The sequence below is a fragment of the Carlito syrichta genome, unplaced genomic scaffold (genome assembly GCF_000164805.1).
Source record: "Carlito syrichta isolate Samal-C Ts95f unplaced genomic scaffold, Tarsius_syrichta-2.0.1 Scaffold311852, whole genome shotgun sequence".
Classification (NCBI taxonomy): Eukaryota; Metazoa; Chordata; class Mammalia; order Primates; family Tarsiidae; genus Carlito; species Carlito syrichta.
In genome coordinates, this window is record NW_007255948.1 from 114,058 (window position 1) to 133,950 (window position 19,893).

The 19,893-nt window shown below is 43.3% G+C and overlaps 1 protein-coding gene across 1 annotated transcript in view; it reads right to left on the bottom strand.

Moving 5' to 3' along the window:
• Positions 1–890: 890 nt before the first annotated feature.
• AGO1 (argonaute 1, RISC catalytic component) overlaps positions 891–19,893 on the bottom strand; it is a 39,965-nt gene continuing 20,962 nt past the window's right edge. The window contains exons 12-19 of the mRNA XM_008069184.2: positions 16,461–16,645; positions 10,340–10,499; positions 10,068–10,158; positions 8,814–9,008; positions 7,051–7,185; positions 6,338–6,439; positions 5,852–6,051; positions 891–5,626 (exon numbers count right to left, since the gene is read on the bottom strand). Coding sequence (XP_008067375.1) covers positions 5,518–5,626; positions 5,852–6,051; positions 6,338–6,439; positions 7,051–7,185; positions 8,814–9,008; positions 10,068–10,158; positions 10,340–10,499; positions 16,461–16,645 — 1,177 coding nt within the window. The 3' untranslated portion in view covers positions 891–5,517. The remainder of the gene's footprint in view (positions 5,627–5,851; positions 6,052–6,337; positions 6,440–7,050; positions 7,186–8,813; positions 9,009–10,067; positions 10,159–10,339; positions 10,500–16,460; positions 16,646–19,893) is intronic.

Here is a 19,893-nt window from a genome sequence, read left to right on the forward strand (position 1 = left end):
CTGTAACTGCGTTGTATAGTGTTACCTGAATGCCAAACCTGTTTTCATTGGACACCCTACCCTTGTTGCCCCACAAGAACCTCAAAACAGTTTATACAAGCCTTTCTTCACAAAACTCATGGCCTTCCTTCTATAGTCTACCCCCATATCCATCTTGATTACAGTAATGTCCCAATATACTTATGCTCAAGGAGAAATCTGGGAGCTAATCTCTACTCTCTTCTCATCAGCCATTGAGTCCTATTTTTTTTTTTTTTTTGAGTTGGAGTCTCACTCTGTCACCCAGACTGGAGTGCAGTGGCCGCTCCTGGACACCACAAACTTGACCTGCTGGGCTCCAGCAATCCTTCCGCCTCAGCCTTCCAAGTAGCTGGAACCACAGGCATGCCCTACCATGCCTGGCTGATTTTTTTTTTTTTTTTTAATTGTAGAGATGAGGTCTTGCCAAGTTGCCCAGGCGGGTCTCGAACCCAGAACCCACAGGCTCAGGCAATCCACTCAGCCTCCCAAAGCACGGGATTACAGGCTGAGCCACCAAGCCTATTAATTCTATCTCCTAACTCTCAAATCTGCCCTCTCCTCTTTATCTTCATTGCTATGGCCTTTTTTCAGTTCCTCACTATCTTTTTTCTGTACCAGGAGAATCTTAAGCTAATCATATTCCCCAATAAGCCCCTCAAGAAGATAATGTTTTCCTCATTTTGAATTGTACTTGCCTTCTCCCCAACAATACTGCTGGCACAGTGTTCTGCATGTTTGTTGAATGGAATCCCTATGAAGTATTACCACAGAACAAATCATAGTATTTCAACCTAAAACCTATGAGAAATGTAATTAATCCCAAAAGTTTGTTTTGCTGGTAGGAAAAAAAAAAGAGAGAGAGACCGCACTTTAGAAATAGAAGCCACTGTTGTCTTTATAAAACACAGAATTGTGCTGCTGCTGTTGCTTGCTTCAGAAGGAACTGTACATTACAGCTGCTGGGATAATTTCACAATGGACTGGACAAGGTACAGCTCAAAGCAGAACACAAACACAAGTCTCAAAGGGAAACAAATGCAAACAAGTACACAGCTCTGGGGCTCCAGGGACACTTCCCCATCCATGCTGGACTTGAAAGGGATAAAAAGTTTAGAAACTAAAGTGAAACCCAGAGTAGTCACACATGCCCACCACATGGCTGCTAAGTGCAACATCACACACCTATCAGGTTGGACTGTGTGCACAGGAAAGTAATTTCATTTTTCCTTATTGCTACTATACCGGGGACTCAGTGCATTCAACATATTATCTTTACTAGCACAGTTCTCGGAGGGTTTCCTATTTTTCTTTTTAAAGAAGGAAATCTCCCTTCCCCACCTTAATCTGTTTTGTTTTTAGCCCATTCCTTCCACTCCCTTTCTTGGGCTCCCGAACAGCAGTCAGAGGTTCTAAGTCAGTAGGCGTAGAGTAGGGGGAGAGCACCAACCCAGCCTCTCCCAGCCCAGGGAGAAGGCAAGTCCTAGTAAGGGAAGGGAGTGTTAAGTGGGGGGGGGGAGAAAAAACCAGAGACTCTCTCCTCCCCAATCTGCTTAGAAGGCCAAATAGGAAAGAGTGCCCTGCATATCCCTGCCATGATCAGACTGTAAGAAGGAAGGCATCCAGCTACCATCCTGGATTGGCCTAGGCCCAGTAAATAAATAAAAATAACTTCATAACTTCCCCCAACGTAGCTTCCAAAATTGCCTTTTGCCTAGTTTGAGATGACTTTTTCACTGTGAAGGGGAAGAAACTTTCATCCTTATTTGCTACACATGATGCCAGGTCCAAAACACTGTCCCACCAACCTTGCAAATATCCCACAGGCCAGCTACTAAGTCAATGCTTTCTTGGCTGCCCATCTTGAGTGCTGGCCTCATTCATAGAATTCTGGACAGAAAAGGAAAAGTATCCAAGAACATTGTTTAGCCAAAGAGGCCACAGAGATGCTATCTAGTAGGTGGGAACCAGGTGGTTTTTAAGGAGGTTTCACACTTCTAGATACCTTCTTCAGCCTTATTTTAAGCCTAAATTCCCAGCAACAATAGCCTAGGCATATCCCTAGAGACCAGTAGTAGCACCTCAGCCCCTAATGGGTCAGGCTGGACAAACCAAGAGCAGTGCTCTCCTTCCCCACCTTTCACACAAATTCCCTTCTCCTCTCATCACTCTCTTCTTCCCCTATGTCCATCCCCTAACACTTCAACCCTAAGTAGGTCATCCATCCCTAAGACAACCTCAGAAAAAGGAGGCCCCAGGTAAAGAAAAAACCAGATCTAGAAAAAGCAACGAGAGAAACCAGCTCCAAAGAGTGGACAGATGTGGAAGCTGCCAGAAGCCCTTCTGATTTCACGTCAGTTGGACAGGCCTGCTGCTCTACCCTAGTACAAGGGCAGTCCAGCCCAGGGTAGACATCTCTGGGCATGGGAAATAGGTTCTTGGTCTTCTGCAGTCAAGAAGCGAAGTTTGACCTTGCCAGCTAAGTAGCATCATTACAGCCATGCAGAGATTTCATCATCACATAGGCAGACAGGCAGGCAAGCCAGCAAGCAAGCAGAGTGAGTAGAAAAAAGGGAAAGGAAGCCAAGGAAAGAGAGAAGAGGAAAAGGAAGGCAAAATAGTGGTATGAAGGGAGCAAGAGTCCTGTTTAAGAGGATGAGGCTGGGTTTCCCCGAGCATTTATTCGAAGCTTGGATATGAAGCACCACTTAAACCAAATCCATGCAAGCCAAAGCTTGCTGCCAACACCACTTCTCAATCTGCATGCACCACTTTTCAAACAAGAATAATTCTCAAGGTCGGGAGGATATTTCAAGCCTCAAAAAACAATTTTTTTTTTAGAGCAATAAGTCACTTTCTTGTCACCCCCCCAAGCTGCTTCTCTTGCTTTTACTTCTTGAATAGCATGTGCAATGCCCAAGGGCTAAAAATGCACTTCAAGCCACAGCTGAAAACCAACAGAAGACTGAGGCAGAGAGAGAAAAGGAGAGAACATAAGCTTGTTGCTGGGAGTAGTGGTTGCCACCGGCTCCCTATGAACACTTGCAAATGCTGGTGAATGACTGGACCCTCCAGGAATGGTGCCTCAATCCCAGCCCCAAAATGTACCCAAGTAGAGAACATGCAGAGCCCATTGTCCCAGGAGAGCTCCCCTCCCCAAAGGGTAACAGAACACGAAGTAGACTGTATATGAAGGCAATGGACAGGGCAGATGGAGTGTTGGCATCACTCTCTTTAGGCACTTGTGTAAGGAATGTAGGCTCTCCATGAGCTGCCTCCTCCAGAGCCCTCCATTCTGTTCTTCAGCTGGGCTTGTGCCTATAGGGCACCCCACACTGTAGCCAGCAGGAAAAAAGTAAAGGAGTTACTCAACAGTCCTGATGCTTTCTCCATAATGAATGTTTGTGCTACGTTTTGTGAAGTTGCTGAACAATGTAGCCAACCAGAACAGAACCTGTGATAGATTATTTTGCATAGCAAATCTGAGTCATACAAGAGCTCCTGGGGAAAGGAAAGGGTAGCTCTAATTCTGTGGGCCAGGATTAGACCCTTCCTCCTCTGGCTGATCTCCAAGCCTGGGCTAGGTCTAAAGTATCATGGCTTCATCACCAGATTGGGGCAAACCCAAGCCCAGGCTCCTCAAAGAGAAGTTGAATTTGCAACTCCCCATTCCAAGCAGTGGGGTAGGAACAAAATGAACAGTCAAGGAAACAGGGGGCCTTGCCTCAAGGCCAGCAGGGACCAAGCTTGAACCACCTTCTTCTCTAGTCCTGCAAGACAGCCAAACCCCGTATTTCAAGACCAAAAAAAAGAAAAAAAAGAAAAAGAAAGTCCATGCCACCCACTCACATGCCTTAGTGGGAAACCAGGTAAAATTCATTTGTATAAACAGAAGCATTAAGAACAATAGGGAGCAGCAAAATTCCCCAGCCTGTCCACAGGACACACTGGAATCCAGGATGAGCCAAAGGGTCAGAAGATAGTCTAGAGGAAGGAAAAAGATACACTTGCAAGAAAGAGTGCAGGATAGTGTAGAGGGAGGCTGTAGCAAGAAAAAGGTGTTATCTGCAGAGGAAGGATGGAGCCTGAGCCCCACCTTGGGGAGACAACCACCCCCTACCTAGCCAGGCCAGAGAACAAGTCAGGTACACAGTTCCTTCTGATGGCTCAATGTTCTGGGATATAAACTCATCAGGCATGGAAAGGATTTCCAAATTTTGGCAATAGACTCAAGTTATGGTATAAAAATAATATTTTGTTTTCTCTCTTTTTTCTCATTTTAGACCTAAGGGTCTTCTGTTATAAGACCCAGTTAATAGATATTAAAACATAATGAGACTTGACCATCAGGGATAAAAAGAAGTCAAGAGAACTGCTACAAAAGTAACTCCAGACCCAGGCCGGGTGGGAGGTGGGAGGAACAGGAGAAAAGGAGGCATAAGTGGAAAGGCCAGGGGCCAGTCATCTCAGCAGCTCCGTGACTTGTCATGTCTGAAAGTGCAAATGTCAATGGATTTTAACCATCTTGAGGTTGTGATCTTTTAAAAAGCTCAATGAAAGTGGAAATCAAGTCCTTCAAATGCAAAATAGCTGGCATTCTGGCTGGAGGTTTGTTGGGTTTGGGGTATTTCTTCACCACCTACCTTCTCTCCCACCCCACCCCGTCCCATCCCCCAAAGAAAGGTACAAAAGGTTGCAGTTCTGCAGCATTACCATTACAGGGAAGGCACTGGTTACCCACCAGCAGGCGGAAGGAAGACAGGGTCATGTCACTTCATAGCTAAGTGCCATAGTGCCTTAAGTATTACTAGGGGCTGGATGTCTGCCAGGGAGGAGGTGTAAAGTGGGGTAGAAAATGTGGAGAGAGAGGAATAAGGGCAGGGGGAGGGGGTGGCAGCTGGGGGAGGAGCAACCAAAACCATTAAAAAGTCTTCCTACAAACTGGATTTGGAACCCATTAAAACATCTAGTATCCTAAAATATTGATCTGGGTCTGGTTTCATTATTCTTCTTAAACAAATCTAGTCCTTTTCTGATTAAGGCTCCTAAAAAAATCTTTCCCTCCTCCCACCCACTTTCTCAAGCCCCTCACTTTCCCATCTAAAGTAGTAAACCCAAACCTACCAGCTTTTGTCCGCAGGGCTACAGAGCCAACCTTACCAAGCTGTCAAGCATGAGTCTTTAGCACTGTGAGTCACATGAGACACCTGTGTGTATGGTGGGCACCAATGCTGCCCCTCTTGGTCCAGTGGGGTCAGGGCCAAATGTGACAAGATGGGGTAAAGGGTGGGGACATGAGGTTGATATCAGAGATTTCTGGCTGGTGGTCTGTTTTGCTGACCCTGTTCCCCACCTTTACACCGCCTCTATAGAGGGAAACAAGGCCTCCTGCACTCCTCCCTACCCCACCTCCCTCCTTGCTTCCTCTGGATTTGGGTGGCACAGCTCCTGGGGCTTGGAAAGCTTTCTTCTATCCAGTGAGGTAACAGCGTTCTGCCTTCAAGCGAAGTACATGGTGCGCAGAGTATCCTGGTGAACCTGCACGGCTTTGGCCAGGGCCTGGGGGTCCCGCCCATTGCTCTGCCCCGATATGTGGCTCCCCTCTCCACTGAAAAGGAAAAAATGAAAAAAAGTCCTTCCTGGTGAACTGAGCTGCTGCTAATTCCCTCACCCAGTCCTAGGGTGCCAATTCCCACACCAACTTAAAAGAAAACTTCAACCCAGGATTGGGCATGTAAGCCCAATGACACAAATTTTTTACCCAAGGAAAGTCAAGAGGGTCTGGTACAAGAGGCTGAAACAAAAAGGAAGCCAGTCTGATTCCAGGCCTCACCTGTCATGTTCTTTGTCCACCAGGTGGTATCGTGCCCGGAAAGCCACCAGGCGGGCATAGTAGGCAGGTGCTGGGATAGAGACGGAGCGTGTGCATCGTACGTAAGTGTGGCACAGCTGGTACGTCAAGATCTGGAGCTCATCCGCTGTGAAACGGTTGTCATCCCAAAGGACATAGTAATGGGATGGTCGGCTGGTACCCTGGGAAGATAGGAAGGTAAGGAGCCCCAGGATGGGCAGAGGGGCTGGCTGATGACAAGGAACAGGACCACTGTTAAGAATATGGCTGGGTGGATAGCCCACCCATGAATAGGCAGACACAGAGCCACCTTACAGCATCCTTGGCAATGTGCAAGTGTACTCAGGGCTTATTAAGAGAGCAATCCTGATTTGAATGCCACTCAGTGCTGACTGCTACATTCTACAGGCAGTGGGAATAAACATCTAATCTTTGACCCATTGGAACCCCAGGACATAGCCCAGCTACCTGGATGCCTGCGTGGCTGCACAGATAGAAGTCAAACTCAAATGGGTGGGTGATGTTGGTGTCCACAGTAGTGCCAGCGGGGATGTTACCACTCTTCCCGATCTGTATAGAGACAAATACAACCAAGATCCCAAGACCTGTTTGGCCCTACCTCAATTCTACTTTGATTTTTACCAGATCCCAAGAACAAAGCAAAAGTTGTTCCCAGATGGTAACAGGTCTTAAAACAATAGGCTTCTAAATTCATACAGACCTGTGTTCAAGTCCTGGTTTTGCCATTTATTAGCTGTGTGTTCTTAGCAAGTCATTTAACCTCTCTGAGCAAGTCATTTAACCTCTCTGAGGTTAACTGGAGATAATAATAGTACCTACCTCACAGAGCTGCTGTGAGGAAGACGCCTTGTACAGTGTTTGGCACATAGAAGTTCATTAAATGGTAGTTCCTTTCCCTTCTCTGGGAGCTGGTCTATATATGGGGTCTAGGCCAGGGAGCTAGGAGGAGGGAGAGGAAGAACAAGGGAAGGAGGGGAGGAGGGGACACTAAGGAAAGGAGGCGGCAGAGGAAGGACCTCAAGGCTAGGGGGAAGGAAGGGGCCAGGGAGGATGGATAGAACAAGGACTAAATCCCCAGACCTTACTTCAAGGGCTTCTTCCCTATCAAGATAAGGGAGATAGAATGAGGGTACGGGAGGCCTCCTCAGTCCCTCACTCACTCGCTCATTCTTGTCAGCACAAAAAAGACGGGTGTGATGGCGTTTCTGCACCACAATATAAGTGATCCCAGGCTGGTAGTCCTTTTCCAGTTTGATGCAGGCATCACGAATGGCCAGTAGTTCATAGTGGAGGATCTAGGCATAGGATGAGGAGGGAGACAAAGAGATACAAGGTTCCTCTTGATCTGAGATGCCTTTCTGAACTAAGGGGTTGCCACTTGCAATGTGACTCTTGGTTCAGTATCCCTTTATAAGCTGATGCCCAATAATTAGAGATGATAGGCCCTTCCTATCACCCTTATACTAAGTTCACCTGGTATGTTCCTATAAAACCTTGGCTGGAAGGCTTGGCATCAGAAGAGAGCACTCACCTGGTTCCTATGCATAAAGAGACCTAAGATCAAGACACAGAACCAAGGTTCACAGAGAAATCACTAAAATCATAATGCCCGAAGTTAGCTCAATTTCAGGATCAAAGTGTTAATGAAAGTTCTCATATGGACTCCAAGAGCAGATAGGATTTGGACCACCAGAGAAGAACAGATATAGAGTTCTGGAATGGGCGCAGAGGGAATAGGTGAATTCAGTCCTAAAAGAGGCAGGATTATTTAAAAAATGGACTAGCTAAAGAAGAAGCCACAGGTAAATAATTATAGGCAATAGTTGCCTGTGGCATGGATGTTGAACACAGGAAGTCACAACTTTATGGTAGAAAAGGAAAGACTTTGAAATTAACTATAACTAGGTTTAAACCTAAGCTTTATCTAGTTGTAATACCTTGAGCAAGTTATTTAACATCTCTAAGTCTCATTTTCTCCACATCTATTAACGTTACTAAGACCGGCCCCACAAACCTGTTGTAAAGACTAGGGTAAGTAAAAGCATAGAAAACCTAAGCAGTTTGAATTTTAACCCAAAGCTTACGTGAAGTCACTAGATATTTCTGAATAAAGAAGTAATATGACTAATTTGTCTGGTATTTTAGGAAATACTGGATGACTTAGAGAAAATTGAGCATAATGGTAAGAGCATGAACTTTGGAATCAGACCAATGTATCTGAATCCCATTTCCACCCCTATTAGCTTGGGTGACATTGAAGAGTCATACAACAACTCCAAGTCCCAGTTTTCTCATGTGTCAAATGAGATTATTATTTCATAGGGCATTGTAAAGCATTAAATAGAACATACGAGTATGTGAAGTACTTAGCACAGTTCATGGCACATAAGAAGTGTCCAATAAACAGTAGTTATAATGCTATTAAATTGTATTATAATGGTTCAGTATAGAAGTCTGAACAACAGATTATGAAGGCTTGGCAGTGAGAATGAACAGGAAGAACATCATGAAGGAAGGTCAACAGCAGTGATCCTCAAAGAGACTTCAGGCCAGCAGCATTGCCTAGGAACTTGTCAGAATTGCAAATTCTATGCCCATATACAAAACTCACCATCAGAAACTCTAAGGGTAGACATCTGCAAACTATTTTAACAAACCCTCTGCGAACCACAGGTCTAAACAATCAGTCTTTAACATGAATCAACTACTGAGAAGGCACCGAGGGCCTTCTGTTACAAGAAAAAAAGTCTACAGATGCGTGCACTCTACTCCTCAGTTGTGATCCCTGCCCTCAAGCCTACCCCATTTAGCAAAGCTCCTTGAGAAAAAGCACACCTCCCAGTACCAACAGCTTAGAAAAAGTAGTAGTGCCTAGCCCTCTGGCCTCTATGTGAGGGTTTTCTCCACCTACTATGGGCCCTACCTGGGGTAGCTGGCCTTCAGGGACCCCATCTCGGTAGAAGATGATGCGGGTAGGCTTGAAGCGAGTAGACTTGTAGAATTGGATCAGCAGCTCACGCACCATGTAGGACAAGTCTTCAATGATCTCTTGCCGTGGTCGCTGCACCCGCACAGTAGCACAGTATCGGCTGGGGTGGGCATCCATACTGCCTACCACCTGACAGTCAGAGAGAAAGGATCAGCCACTAGAACCTTCACCCTTCCTCACTATCAGTCTGCAAGTGTGGGGAAAGGTTTCTTAGCAAAAAAAAGTGTGCAATTGAATGAGTAGGGCTTGAGATTTAACAAGAACCCTAGTTTCAATCTCTGTTCTATTAGGCATGTAGAAGTTACCTTAATCCATCTGATCTTTTTTGTCTCCTCAGATGGAGATAAGAATACTTGCTTATAGTGCTGTTGTGGTGGTACACATAAAGCATCTTGCACAGGGTAGGTACTTGGTAAATTTTATTTCCCTGCCCTTTGCAGAGAGGCATGAGAAGCTCTAGTACTACGAGATCAAACAATGACCTCATCCAGTCACAAGTATATCCTTTTTCCCATTCAAGTGCTAATCTACTCAGGAACCATGACCATGGTGACAGCGTTCTTTTGGCTGATGAAAGTAATGTCATTTACAAAGGGGACAGTGGCCAGAGCCTAGGAAGGATCGCCACAAGAAAAACAGGGATAAGCATATTATAGGATTTCCCTGTACTTACTGAAATAAGACCAGTCTGCCTACATAAATGTGAGGGTTGAGGAAAAACAAGAGGGAAGGAAGGCCTGAACTCTAGCAATGTGAAAGCCCCTAAGACACAGGGAGTAGAACAGTCAGGAGAGAGATTAGAGAAACATCTAATCTACTAGACGGATCTGGGGCAGGGGTGGGGCAGAGGAAAGGACACTCCCAGCAACTAAGTAACTCCCATTAAAGGGATTTTAGAGAAGAGATATAATAACTCCCCTAAATTCCACAAGCAGGCAGAGAGAGAAATTTGAATGCAGAGCAAGAGTGATGAAGATGGCTACACTTCCACTACTCTCCCAGAAAAAAAGATTACATATAGAGCTACCTTTATGAAGATATAAGGGAGTGAGGAATGGGGATAGTGAGCTAAATGGAGAAGAACTTATGAAGGGTCAAGAGTCAGCTGAGGGAAGGAAATAACGTGGGCAGTCTGGGGGACTTAGAGCTAAGAGGAGGACCTTAGGAGGAAGCTAGAGTATCACTCACTGCTGTGATAGAAGGTTTTTTCCCATCCCCTGCTGGGGGGTGTGTAACATCTGCTCCCAGGAATATCACTGGCTGTTGAAATACGGCGGAGCTGAGCAAAGAGAAAAAAAAAGACGGTAAGGAGTTGGGTCTTTTCTGGCTGGCACCATCCAATACCCACTCTGGACTTCTCCCCCTAGTGTTTGATTCACTCTGCCTGGCCAAGGTCCTGTCTCTCCATCAATCCCCAGAATGGTACCTTGACAAGGGCAAGTAGACAACAGGGTTCATACCGCTGGTGTGGGACTAGGATGTTGTTAATGCCACCAAGTTTGACATTGATCTTGAGGCAGAGGTTGGACAGAGTCTGAGGTGAGGTCTTGACCACGTTCTTCACCTGCACACACTGTGTAGCCATTCCCAAGAGTGTATCTCCAACACGTTTCACCTCAGCTATGGGCAGGGAGAGAACTGATTAGTGCATTCAACCAATATTTACTGAATGCCTACCAGATGCCAGGCAGTATATGAGGTGAAGGGAACATAACGATGAAAGGAAATATACAAGGTCTCTACTCTTATAGCTCTTACTACTAATCATTTAAAAAATCATGAAAATTATAACACTGATAAATGCTACAACAGAAAACTTCATGGAGCAATGAAAGCATACAATGGGGTAATTCTGAGTAAGTAATGATTGAACTGAAATCTGAAGGCAGCTAAGGACTTAGAGGAGAGGGGGAATTTGTGAAAGAGCAATCCTGGCAGAAGGAAGAGTAGGCAAAAATGCATGCTGCTAGAAGATAGCAAGATACATTTGATAAATTGAAAGGTCATAGTAATTAAGCGAAAAGCAAGGGGAGCATGTTGTGAGAGAAGGAATGTAGTCATTTGGTTAATCTATGGAAGAGATAAGGATAGTTTAGATTGAGAATGCAGCTGAGGTATTGAAATGGAGAGAAACAAATGGATTCAAAAGATATTTAAGGGAGTCGCTTATACACTAGATCCATGAATAAGGGAAAAGAGGATTTTTATGGGTAACTTTTAAGTTTCTAGTTTTGTAACAGAAATAGATTATAAATTCTTTTTGAGACTTTTTGCATTTGATAGACTTTGTGTTCATCCCAGTAAGGATATTAACTAGGCAAATGGGTATAGTGGTTGGATGCTATATCATCCAAGATTAGTCCAAAACAGAGATACAAATTTGTGTGATACTTAGGTATAGGTATTAAAGGCATAATCTTGATGAGATCACCAAGGAAGATAACAAAGTGAAAAGAGACTAGAGCTTAGAGCTGAATCTTGTGGAATTCCCAGTATTTGTAGAACAGGAAGAAGACGAGTCTGCAAAGGAGACAAACCTAGAAGGAAGACCAAGACAATGTTGCATCATGATTGTCAAGGGAAGAAAGAGTGTTTCAATAAAGAGCAAGTGGTCAATAAAGTCAAATGTGGCTAAGAGAGCAAGTAAATGAGGACCAGAAATTTCCTTTAGAATTAGTGATATTGAGATTTTAAAAAAATTAGTGTGGGAGCAGTAACTGTTTTTATTATATAAAATACAATGGAGAAAATGTAGAATTGCTGAAGAGTTGGTATGTTTTCAATGGAAGAGATTTAAGCATGTTTTAAAAGCTCATTTCCACTTTTCAACAAAGATGGAATAGTTAGTGGGAAGCCAGTTCTGCAGACAGATAAAATACGAAAATCACCTTTTAAAAGGCAGCAGAGAGGAGCTGGGACAACAAGAACTAGAGGGACTAAAATTCCAAAGAGGGAGAAACAATTCTCAGGGGTAAGCTATCTTCTGGGTATATTGGCTGATTCTACGTATAGGTAGGAGGGATGAGATTCCAAGCTCTGCACTAGCAGAGGGATCACTACCAGCAGACAGGCAACAGAGTTTTTGTTCTGTTTAGAGATAGATTAGTTTGGCTCATGTCTGTAATCCCAACACTTCGAGAGTCTGAGGTGGGAGAACTGCTTGAGGCCAGGGGTTCAAAAAGTACTAACCAAAATATTGATAAATTGGACTTCATTAAAATTGAAAAGTTCTATACAACAAAAGACACCATAAGAAAGAAAAAAGGTAAATTGGCTGGGTGCCGTGGCTCACACCTATAATCCCAGCACCTTGAGGGGCTGAGGTAAGATTGCCTGAGCCTACAGGTTTGAGACCAGCCTGGGCAATTTGGTGAGACCTCATCTCCACAATAAATCAAAAAATTAGCTGGGTGTGGTGGCGTAGTTCCAGCTATTTGGAAGGCTAGGGCAGATGGACTGCCTGAGCCCAGCAGGTTGAGGCTGTGGTGACTCTGAGTCAAAAAAAAAGAAAAGAAAAAAGGCAAGTCACAGAGCAGAGGAGATATGTGTAATACAACAAATACACAACAAAGGAATTATAAAGAACATCTGTAAGTCAATAAGGAAAAGGCAATAAAGTTAGTTAAAAAAAGGAAGAGTTAGCCGGGCTTGGTGGCTCAGCCTGTAATCCCACGCCTTTGGGAGGCTGAGGTGAGTGGATTGCCTGAGCCCGCGGATTCGAGACCCAGCTGGGCAGCGAGACCTCATCTCTACAATAAGTAAAAAAAAAAAATCAGCCGGGCATGGTAGTGCATGCCTGTAATTCCAGCTACTTGGAAGGCTGAGACGGAAGGATCTCCGGAGCCCAGCAGGTCTAGGCTGCGGTGGCCGGGAGCGGCCACTGCACTCCAGTCTGGGCGACAGAGTGAGACTCCAACTCAAAAAAAAAAGGAAGAGTTGAGCAGACAGTTTACAAAAAGAGGCTAATAAAGTAACCAACAGACATATAAAAATATACTCAACTTTATCAGTCATCAGAGAAATCAAATTAAAAGAACAATGCAAGAATATTACTAAAAATACACAGGAATTACTAAAATTAAAAAGACAATACCAAGCTTGGTAAGAATGTGAACTATCTAGTACTCTTATTCACTGCTGGTGAAAGTGTAAATTAGTATACTTAAAATCTACTCCTACATATCCAACAGAAATTGGTACGTATGTTCAAAGGACATGTACCAGAGTGTTCACTGAAGCATTATTTGCAATAGTCAAAAACTGAAAACAATCCAAATATTTGTATTAACAATAAAATGGGTAAATACATGTAAATTGTGTTATATTCATATAATGGAAAAATTGTTAACAAACTATGACTAGACATAACATTGATGAATCTCACAAATTAAATGTTGCATGAAAGAAGCTAGACAACAAGAAAGCATATACTGTATGATTCCAAAAACAGGCAAAACTAATCTAGTAGTTTTAGAAACCAGGATAGTGGTTTCCAATGGTAAGAGGTTGCAGTGACCTGGGGTGTGGTAACATTCTACTATCTGAACTGGGCGCTGGTTACACTGTTGTGACACTATATGAACATCACTGAGCTAAACATGTACAATTTCTATATGTGTGATTCAATAAAAAGTTTACATGAAAAAAGTCTACAGTATCAATTTAGTGGAAAGGAAGGAGTTAAAGATACTAAAGACAGGACAGGCATGGTACCAGACCTGAACTAGACAAATGTGACACTGTCCTACACTCTCTACATTTTCAGGGCAACCAAATACCAATGGGATCTTGATATGACCATCAAGGGAGAATGCCATTTCACCCAGCCTCCAAGAGGGAGAGTGAAGGGCCTTTAGAAGCTCTGACTGCTTCTCTTGTCTACTGGCTTAATTCCTAGGAAGATGACCCATTGTCCAGGTGTATAATCAAGGAGCTGCATGTAAATGAAAGAAAACTGAGGCCCCAATAAAGGTAAAAGGCTAGAGAGAAGTGTAACATTATGGAGTTCAGGGAAGAGAAATTCTGAGTAGTACTGCCTTCCCCAAGCATGGTGTACTATAATCTCAAGCCCAAATACTGGATTCTTCCTTTAAGGAAGAAAACCAGAAATAAAGATACGTATTCAAAAAAGCTTTAAAAGCCTCCTTATTGTTTATAAAAGGGCCCAAGAGAGACATGGATTGAAGATCAACCAACTGCCTTCCATAAGAAATTACTAAATATCAATCATATCAGTGGAAGTCACTACCTTAAGTGTGTATGTACATAGGGAAAGTTTTAGAGCAGAATCAGATCTACTCCATGTTCAAAATATCAAGCAAAGTAGTAATTGATCAATGATGGCCTGATAAACTAGAGGAATCCAGAAAGAAACAAATTCATACTCCAGGTGGGGTGACAAGAATAAGAAATAAGTAGCACTTAAATTGGGTTTTAAAGAATGGAGAGAATTTCAAGGACAAGGTGGGGGACAGAAGAAAAGTATTCAAATATTCTAGGCAAAGGCAAATAAGGTGAGCAAAACTAGAGATTGGAAAGCATAGATAAGAAGTGAGCACTTAGACTGTCACCTGTGTGCCAGGCACTATACTAGACTCTTGCTTTTTATATAATTAATTCATGAGGCTCAGAAAGGTTACATAATTTGCCCAAGCCAGTTGACTGGTATAGCCAGTATTAAATTCAGTTCTGATCAATTCCAGAATCAGTGATCTTTCTAGTATGTGTGGCAAGTGAACAGTACAAGGTAAAGGTGAAAATTCTCAATTAGGATCAGGACCATACTAAACCCTTTATGCAGTAATTAATGGGAACCAATAAAGGTTTCTTTGAGCTGGGCTCAGTGGTTCAGCCTGTAATCCCGCGTCTTTGGGAGGCTGAGGTGAGTGGATTGCCTGAGCCTGCGGGTTCGAGACCTGCCTGGGCAGCGAGACCTCATCTCTACAATAAATAAAAAAATCAGCCGGGCGTGGTAGCGCATGCCTATAATTCCGGCTACTCGAAAGGCTGAAGCAGAAGGATTGCCGGAGCACAGCAGGTTGAGGCTGCGGTGGCCGGGAGCGGCCACTGCACTCCAGTCTTGGCGACCAAGTGAGACTCCAACTCAAAAAAAAAAAAAAAAAAAAGGTTTCTTTGATAGACAGTACAGTCACAGTAAGTCTTACTTGGTAACTTATTCAAGAAAAACTTGAGAAGGAAGGTTAGATCTAGGCTAAGAAGTGTAGCTGGAGAACAGAGAATATATTTTGAGGACTGTGAAAAAAAGCACTAAGATATGAAGCAAAGAGAAGGCAGACAGCCTCCAAAGTTTGAATGAAGGTACTCAGAAGCAAATGTGATGCCCATAAAGAAGAAAGGAGAGAAGAGTTGATAGAGAAGACAAGCTACTGAAGAAATGGTCCAACAAAACACTAAGGACAGAGATGATACCTGCTTTATTCACCAATGTATCCAGGATGTTGCACAGTGTTACACACATAATAGGTGATCAATAATTCTTGCAGAAAGGAGAGAGGCCAAAGGAACAGATGGAAGCTGTAGAGGGTTCAAGGGCGAGATCAAGATTTTAATAATGTAACATAAAATAACAATAGGTGATGGCTGAAGCAACTGAAATGAATGAGAATTGTAATAAAATGTACAAACAGAAAGAGAAGGCAGAAAACACAAACCTGGAGAATACTAGGCATTCATGGTAATGATTAACTTATTTTTATGAGTTAAGGAGAATCAGAAGAAAATATCCAAAAGTCATGGAAAGAGGACAACTGAGAAAGGCCACTGGTGACCCTTTGCAGAGGAGACTCACGAGAAGAGTACACAGAAGGCAAGACAGATGAAAGCAGCTAAGGAGTAAGTGTATAGTGAGGTAGTAGGCATAGAGAATATAGAGTACTCTTTCAAAAGGTTTGATGAAGAAAATAGGAAGACAAAAGCTAAAGAAGATGGTAAGATTGTGGTAATGTGCACTATGGGGAATCTAAATATATTTGAAGGTCAAAAGGTATGAAGTCCCACAGGTTTGAGGGGCTGAAAACAAGAACACAGAAGAGTTGAGAAAAGAAAGAGGCATGTATCTTCCTTTGAAGCAGGAGATGTAAGAGGGAAAATGGAGTAAGAAAGAAGCACTAAGTCAGAGACTTATATAGTCATTCCTAGTCTAAAAAAGAGGAAAAGAGGAAAGAGACAGCCTCTCAAAATTTTCAAGTAATTCCCAAGCAATGGAATACTAGAAGAATCACCACACATGCCCCTTGAGTGTGCTGCATGACGTTGGATAAACAACACACTCTTAAGAATAGGTATCCGGACTGACCCATCTCTGTGTCTGGCCCAGCTTAACCTGGAAAAAAGACTAGCACAGAGAGGACCCCAGTAAACGTTACTGGAGGGAGTGTGAGCAGGTAAGTAGGATCTGGGATCACTCAATGGCTTATAGAAGTTGATATTTCTCCTATGAGAGGAGCATTGACATTAAGGAACAGCGCTTGGCCAGAATCAAGACTGAGTCTTCTCTAGGAGCCCCCCTCGAGAACTACCCTGAGTCCCATCATCATTATCATCATCCTAAGGGAACTGTACCATACACTGGCGTCTTCCCTGGCAGGATGACAATAATGAGCTGTAGTCCTGAGTAGGTGTTCTTGAGATGCCGGAACATGGGCTCCACGCTGTCTGCCCCCTGTGCATATTTGCAGAAACAAGGTTGACCCTGGATAGGCATCCCTGCATCCTTGGAAATCTTCCGCAGCTGATCTGTGAAGTTCCTGTAGCACAAACATGGTCATGACAGGAGACAGTAAGTTCCATCTGAATACCTCTAACCAAATGTCTTCACCTTGGTGCTCAGCACTGTAAAAGGCACTGAGAGATTCTAATATGAATGAGACACAAGCACAGCTAATGTAAAAAAATACATTTATAGTTCAGTAAGACAAGACAGAGCTTGCTAAGTGTTCAATGGTACAAGCAAAGAGAGGAAAGAGCCCAGAAAAGGGACCTATAGGAATTCTCAGGCTTCCCACCGTGCCCTACTCAAGCAGTTGATTCCTGTGCTCTACTACATGCCTAAAGATACAGGCAGATGCGCAAGTGTAAGGTCTTTTTATTAACAACAAACGAGGTTCCAATAGTGATGGGAGCACAGGAGATGCTCAGTAAAAATGAACTCCCTCCTCCCCAACTGGTTCTTTGAAACCTAACAGCCAATCTTGACACAAGCTTCCTTCCTTTGACTTTAGGGCTTTAGCCTGAGAAAGGAAGACAACATTAGAAGAGAGGGTACACATGTAGTAGAGTACAAAAATCAAGCTACATAAATATACTGACAGACCAAAAAAGCAGGAGGAAATTTAATTTGATAATCTTGCATCTTAATTAAAAAAAAAAATGTACAGAGAAGGAAATCAATTATTCAGGAGATGCTATTATATAGCATATAAATGTCCATGATAGTTTAGTGAGAAAGTATTTTTTCATTTACTTAGTAAAAATACATGAGAAAGATTAATACAGCATAATAGATACTGTTATATAAAATTTTAAAGTATGTGTATATATATAGATACATATATACACATACATACATATATACATATATACACATACATACATATATATACACACACACACACACATATATATAAGCATATAAAACAAATAAACTGGATAGAAAGGTCACATTAATTCAAGACAGTGGTTGCATCAGAAGGGAAAAATGGGACTATAAGAGCGGGATATAAAGGAACATCAAATTTATCTGTAATTTTTCATATTTGAAAAAAGGATAAGGCTGGGCATGGTGGCTCAAGCCTGTAATCCTACCACTTTGGGAGGCCGAGGTGAGAGGATTGCCCAAGCCTGGGATTCAAGACCAGTCTGGGCAACTTGGCAAGACCTCGTCTCTACAGTAAGTCGAAAAAATTAGCCAGGTGTGGTGGTACACACTTGTAGTTCCAGATTCTTAGAAGGCTGAGGTGGAAGGATTGCCTGAGTTCAGCAAGTTAATGCTGAGGTGGCCGTGAACATGCCAATGCACTCCAGCCTGGGTGACAGAGTGAGACTCCAACTCAAAGAAAAAGGATAAAGTAAATATGATAAAACTGGATGATGGATGTGTGGGTGTCTACTATATTATTCTGCACATTAGTTTAAGACATATTTTCAATTTAATATTAGAATAAAAAATGCAATGTAACCACTGTTTCATGTAAATAAAAGCAAGACTCATTAATGATAGAATAAGCCTAGTACAGCTAGACTTTTAATAGTTAGTTCACTAATTATATTTTTTTGATTTATCTGCCTTGTATACAACTGCAGTGCAGTTACTAAAAAAGCCAGTGTTACCAGATTTCATTAATAGTGGGTCTCTACTTCAAGGAAAGTGGTATTTCCAATCTCTCTACTAGACCACACTTGGAATACTGTCCAGTGATGGGGGCCACAAAGTGTTGTGAGATGTCTAGGATGGGAAACTCTTGTAATCCTGTCCTAAAGGTGATATAGCTGAAGTAATGGGGCCTCTTTAGCCAAAAGAACAATTCTGGGGGTTGCACCTAGGACATCCACCCCCAACTACCAGTTTCTCTAATACCACAACAGCCTTCATGTTTCCCCCACCCCTTTCTCAGTAAAAAGGATGCCCTTTCTTGGTGCTTTATATCCTATCCCCTCATATGGACTTAAAGGTTTTATTTTATGTTATTTATTTATTTATTTATTGAGTTGGAGTCTCACTCTGTCGCCCAGACTGGAGGACAGTGGCCGCTCCCGTCCACCGCAGCCTCGACCTGCTGGGCTCTGGTGATCTTTCCGCCTCAGCCTTCCAAGAAGCTGGAACTACAGGCGGGCGCTACCACACCCGGCTAATTTTTTTTGATTTATTGTAGAGATGAGGTCTCGCCAAGTTGCCCAGGCGGGTCTCGAACCCGCGGGCTCAGGCATTCCACACACCTCAGCCTCCCAAAGGCGTGGGATTACAGGTTGAGCCACCGAGCCCGGCTAAGGATTTTATTAACTTTCCAGTTTCTCTAAGTTATATCTTCAACCTCTGCTTACTATGCACATTCTCCCAACAATCTCATCTACTACCATGGCTGAAGTCTCAGAAATCTTTACCTTCAGCCCAGAAACACACATCTAACTGGGGACTACTGGGTACTACTGACTGAGATACACAAGCCACATTCTTACCTCCTACATCTAGGTGTCACCAGGAGAAGGGAAAGCCTAATAAACTGACTTCTTCCAACCCTGAGATTCTAGATTTATCAGTTCCTATACCTCAAAACGGCCAAAATGAGGGACTGTTTCCCAAAACAACTGAGTAGAGGAAAGATATGGGAGTAAGAGAGAAGCACACAGAGAATGGAACTACCAGTGAAGCCACTATGGCACAAAGGCAAAAAGCTAGGAGTCTTTCCAATATTGCTAAGAGTCAGTCCTACAATACTAGGCCAAGGCTAGGAGCAGCCTGACTTAAATGGGGCCAATATCCAAAAAACTCAGGAAAGGAACATGAAAACCCATTTACAATTAGCTACAATTGTGATGGTGGTAGTGGTTGTGTATCTGTGAGGGGGAGGGGAGAAGAAGAAGGGCAAGGGCAAAGTCCAGAGTATCTAGATCCATCAGGAGCTGCACTAGACTTTTGTTTTTTTTTAACAGACAAGTTTCGCTATATTGCCCAGGCTGGAGCTATTCACAGATGTGATCACAGCACGGTCTTGAACTCCTGGGCTCAAGCAATTCTCCCGTTTCAGTCTCCTGAGTAGCCGGGACTACAAGCACGTGCCACCATGCCCTAGCTACGAATTAATTCTTATGGGGACTCCAAAGCCAGCTGAGTCCACCAGGGCACACATCTCCATTATTCTCGTTATTATCCACCAGGTCCATTGATGGCCAGGTCCATCGACTTTTCCTCATCCCTAGAATGCACTGACCCCATTCCAGATCCAGAGAGAATAAGAAGCAACCACTGCAGAAGATGGCAGGAATCAACAAACTATGC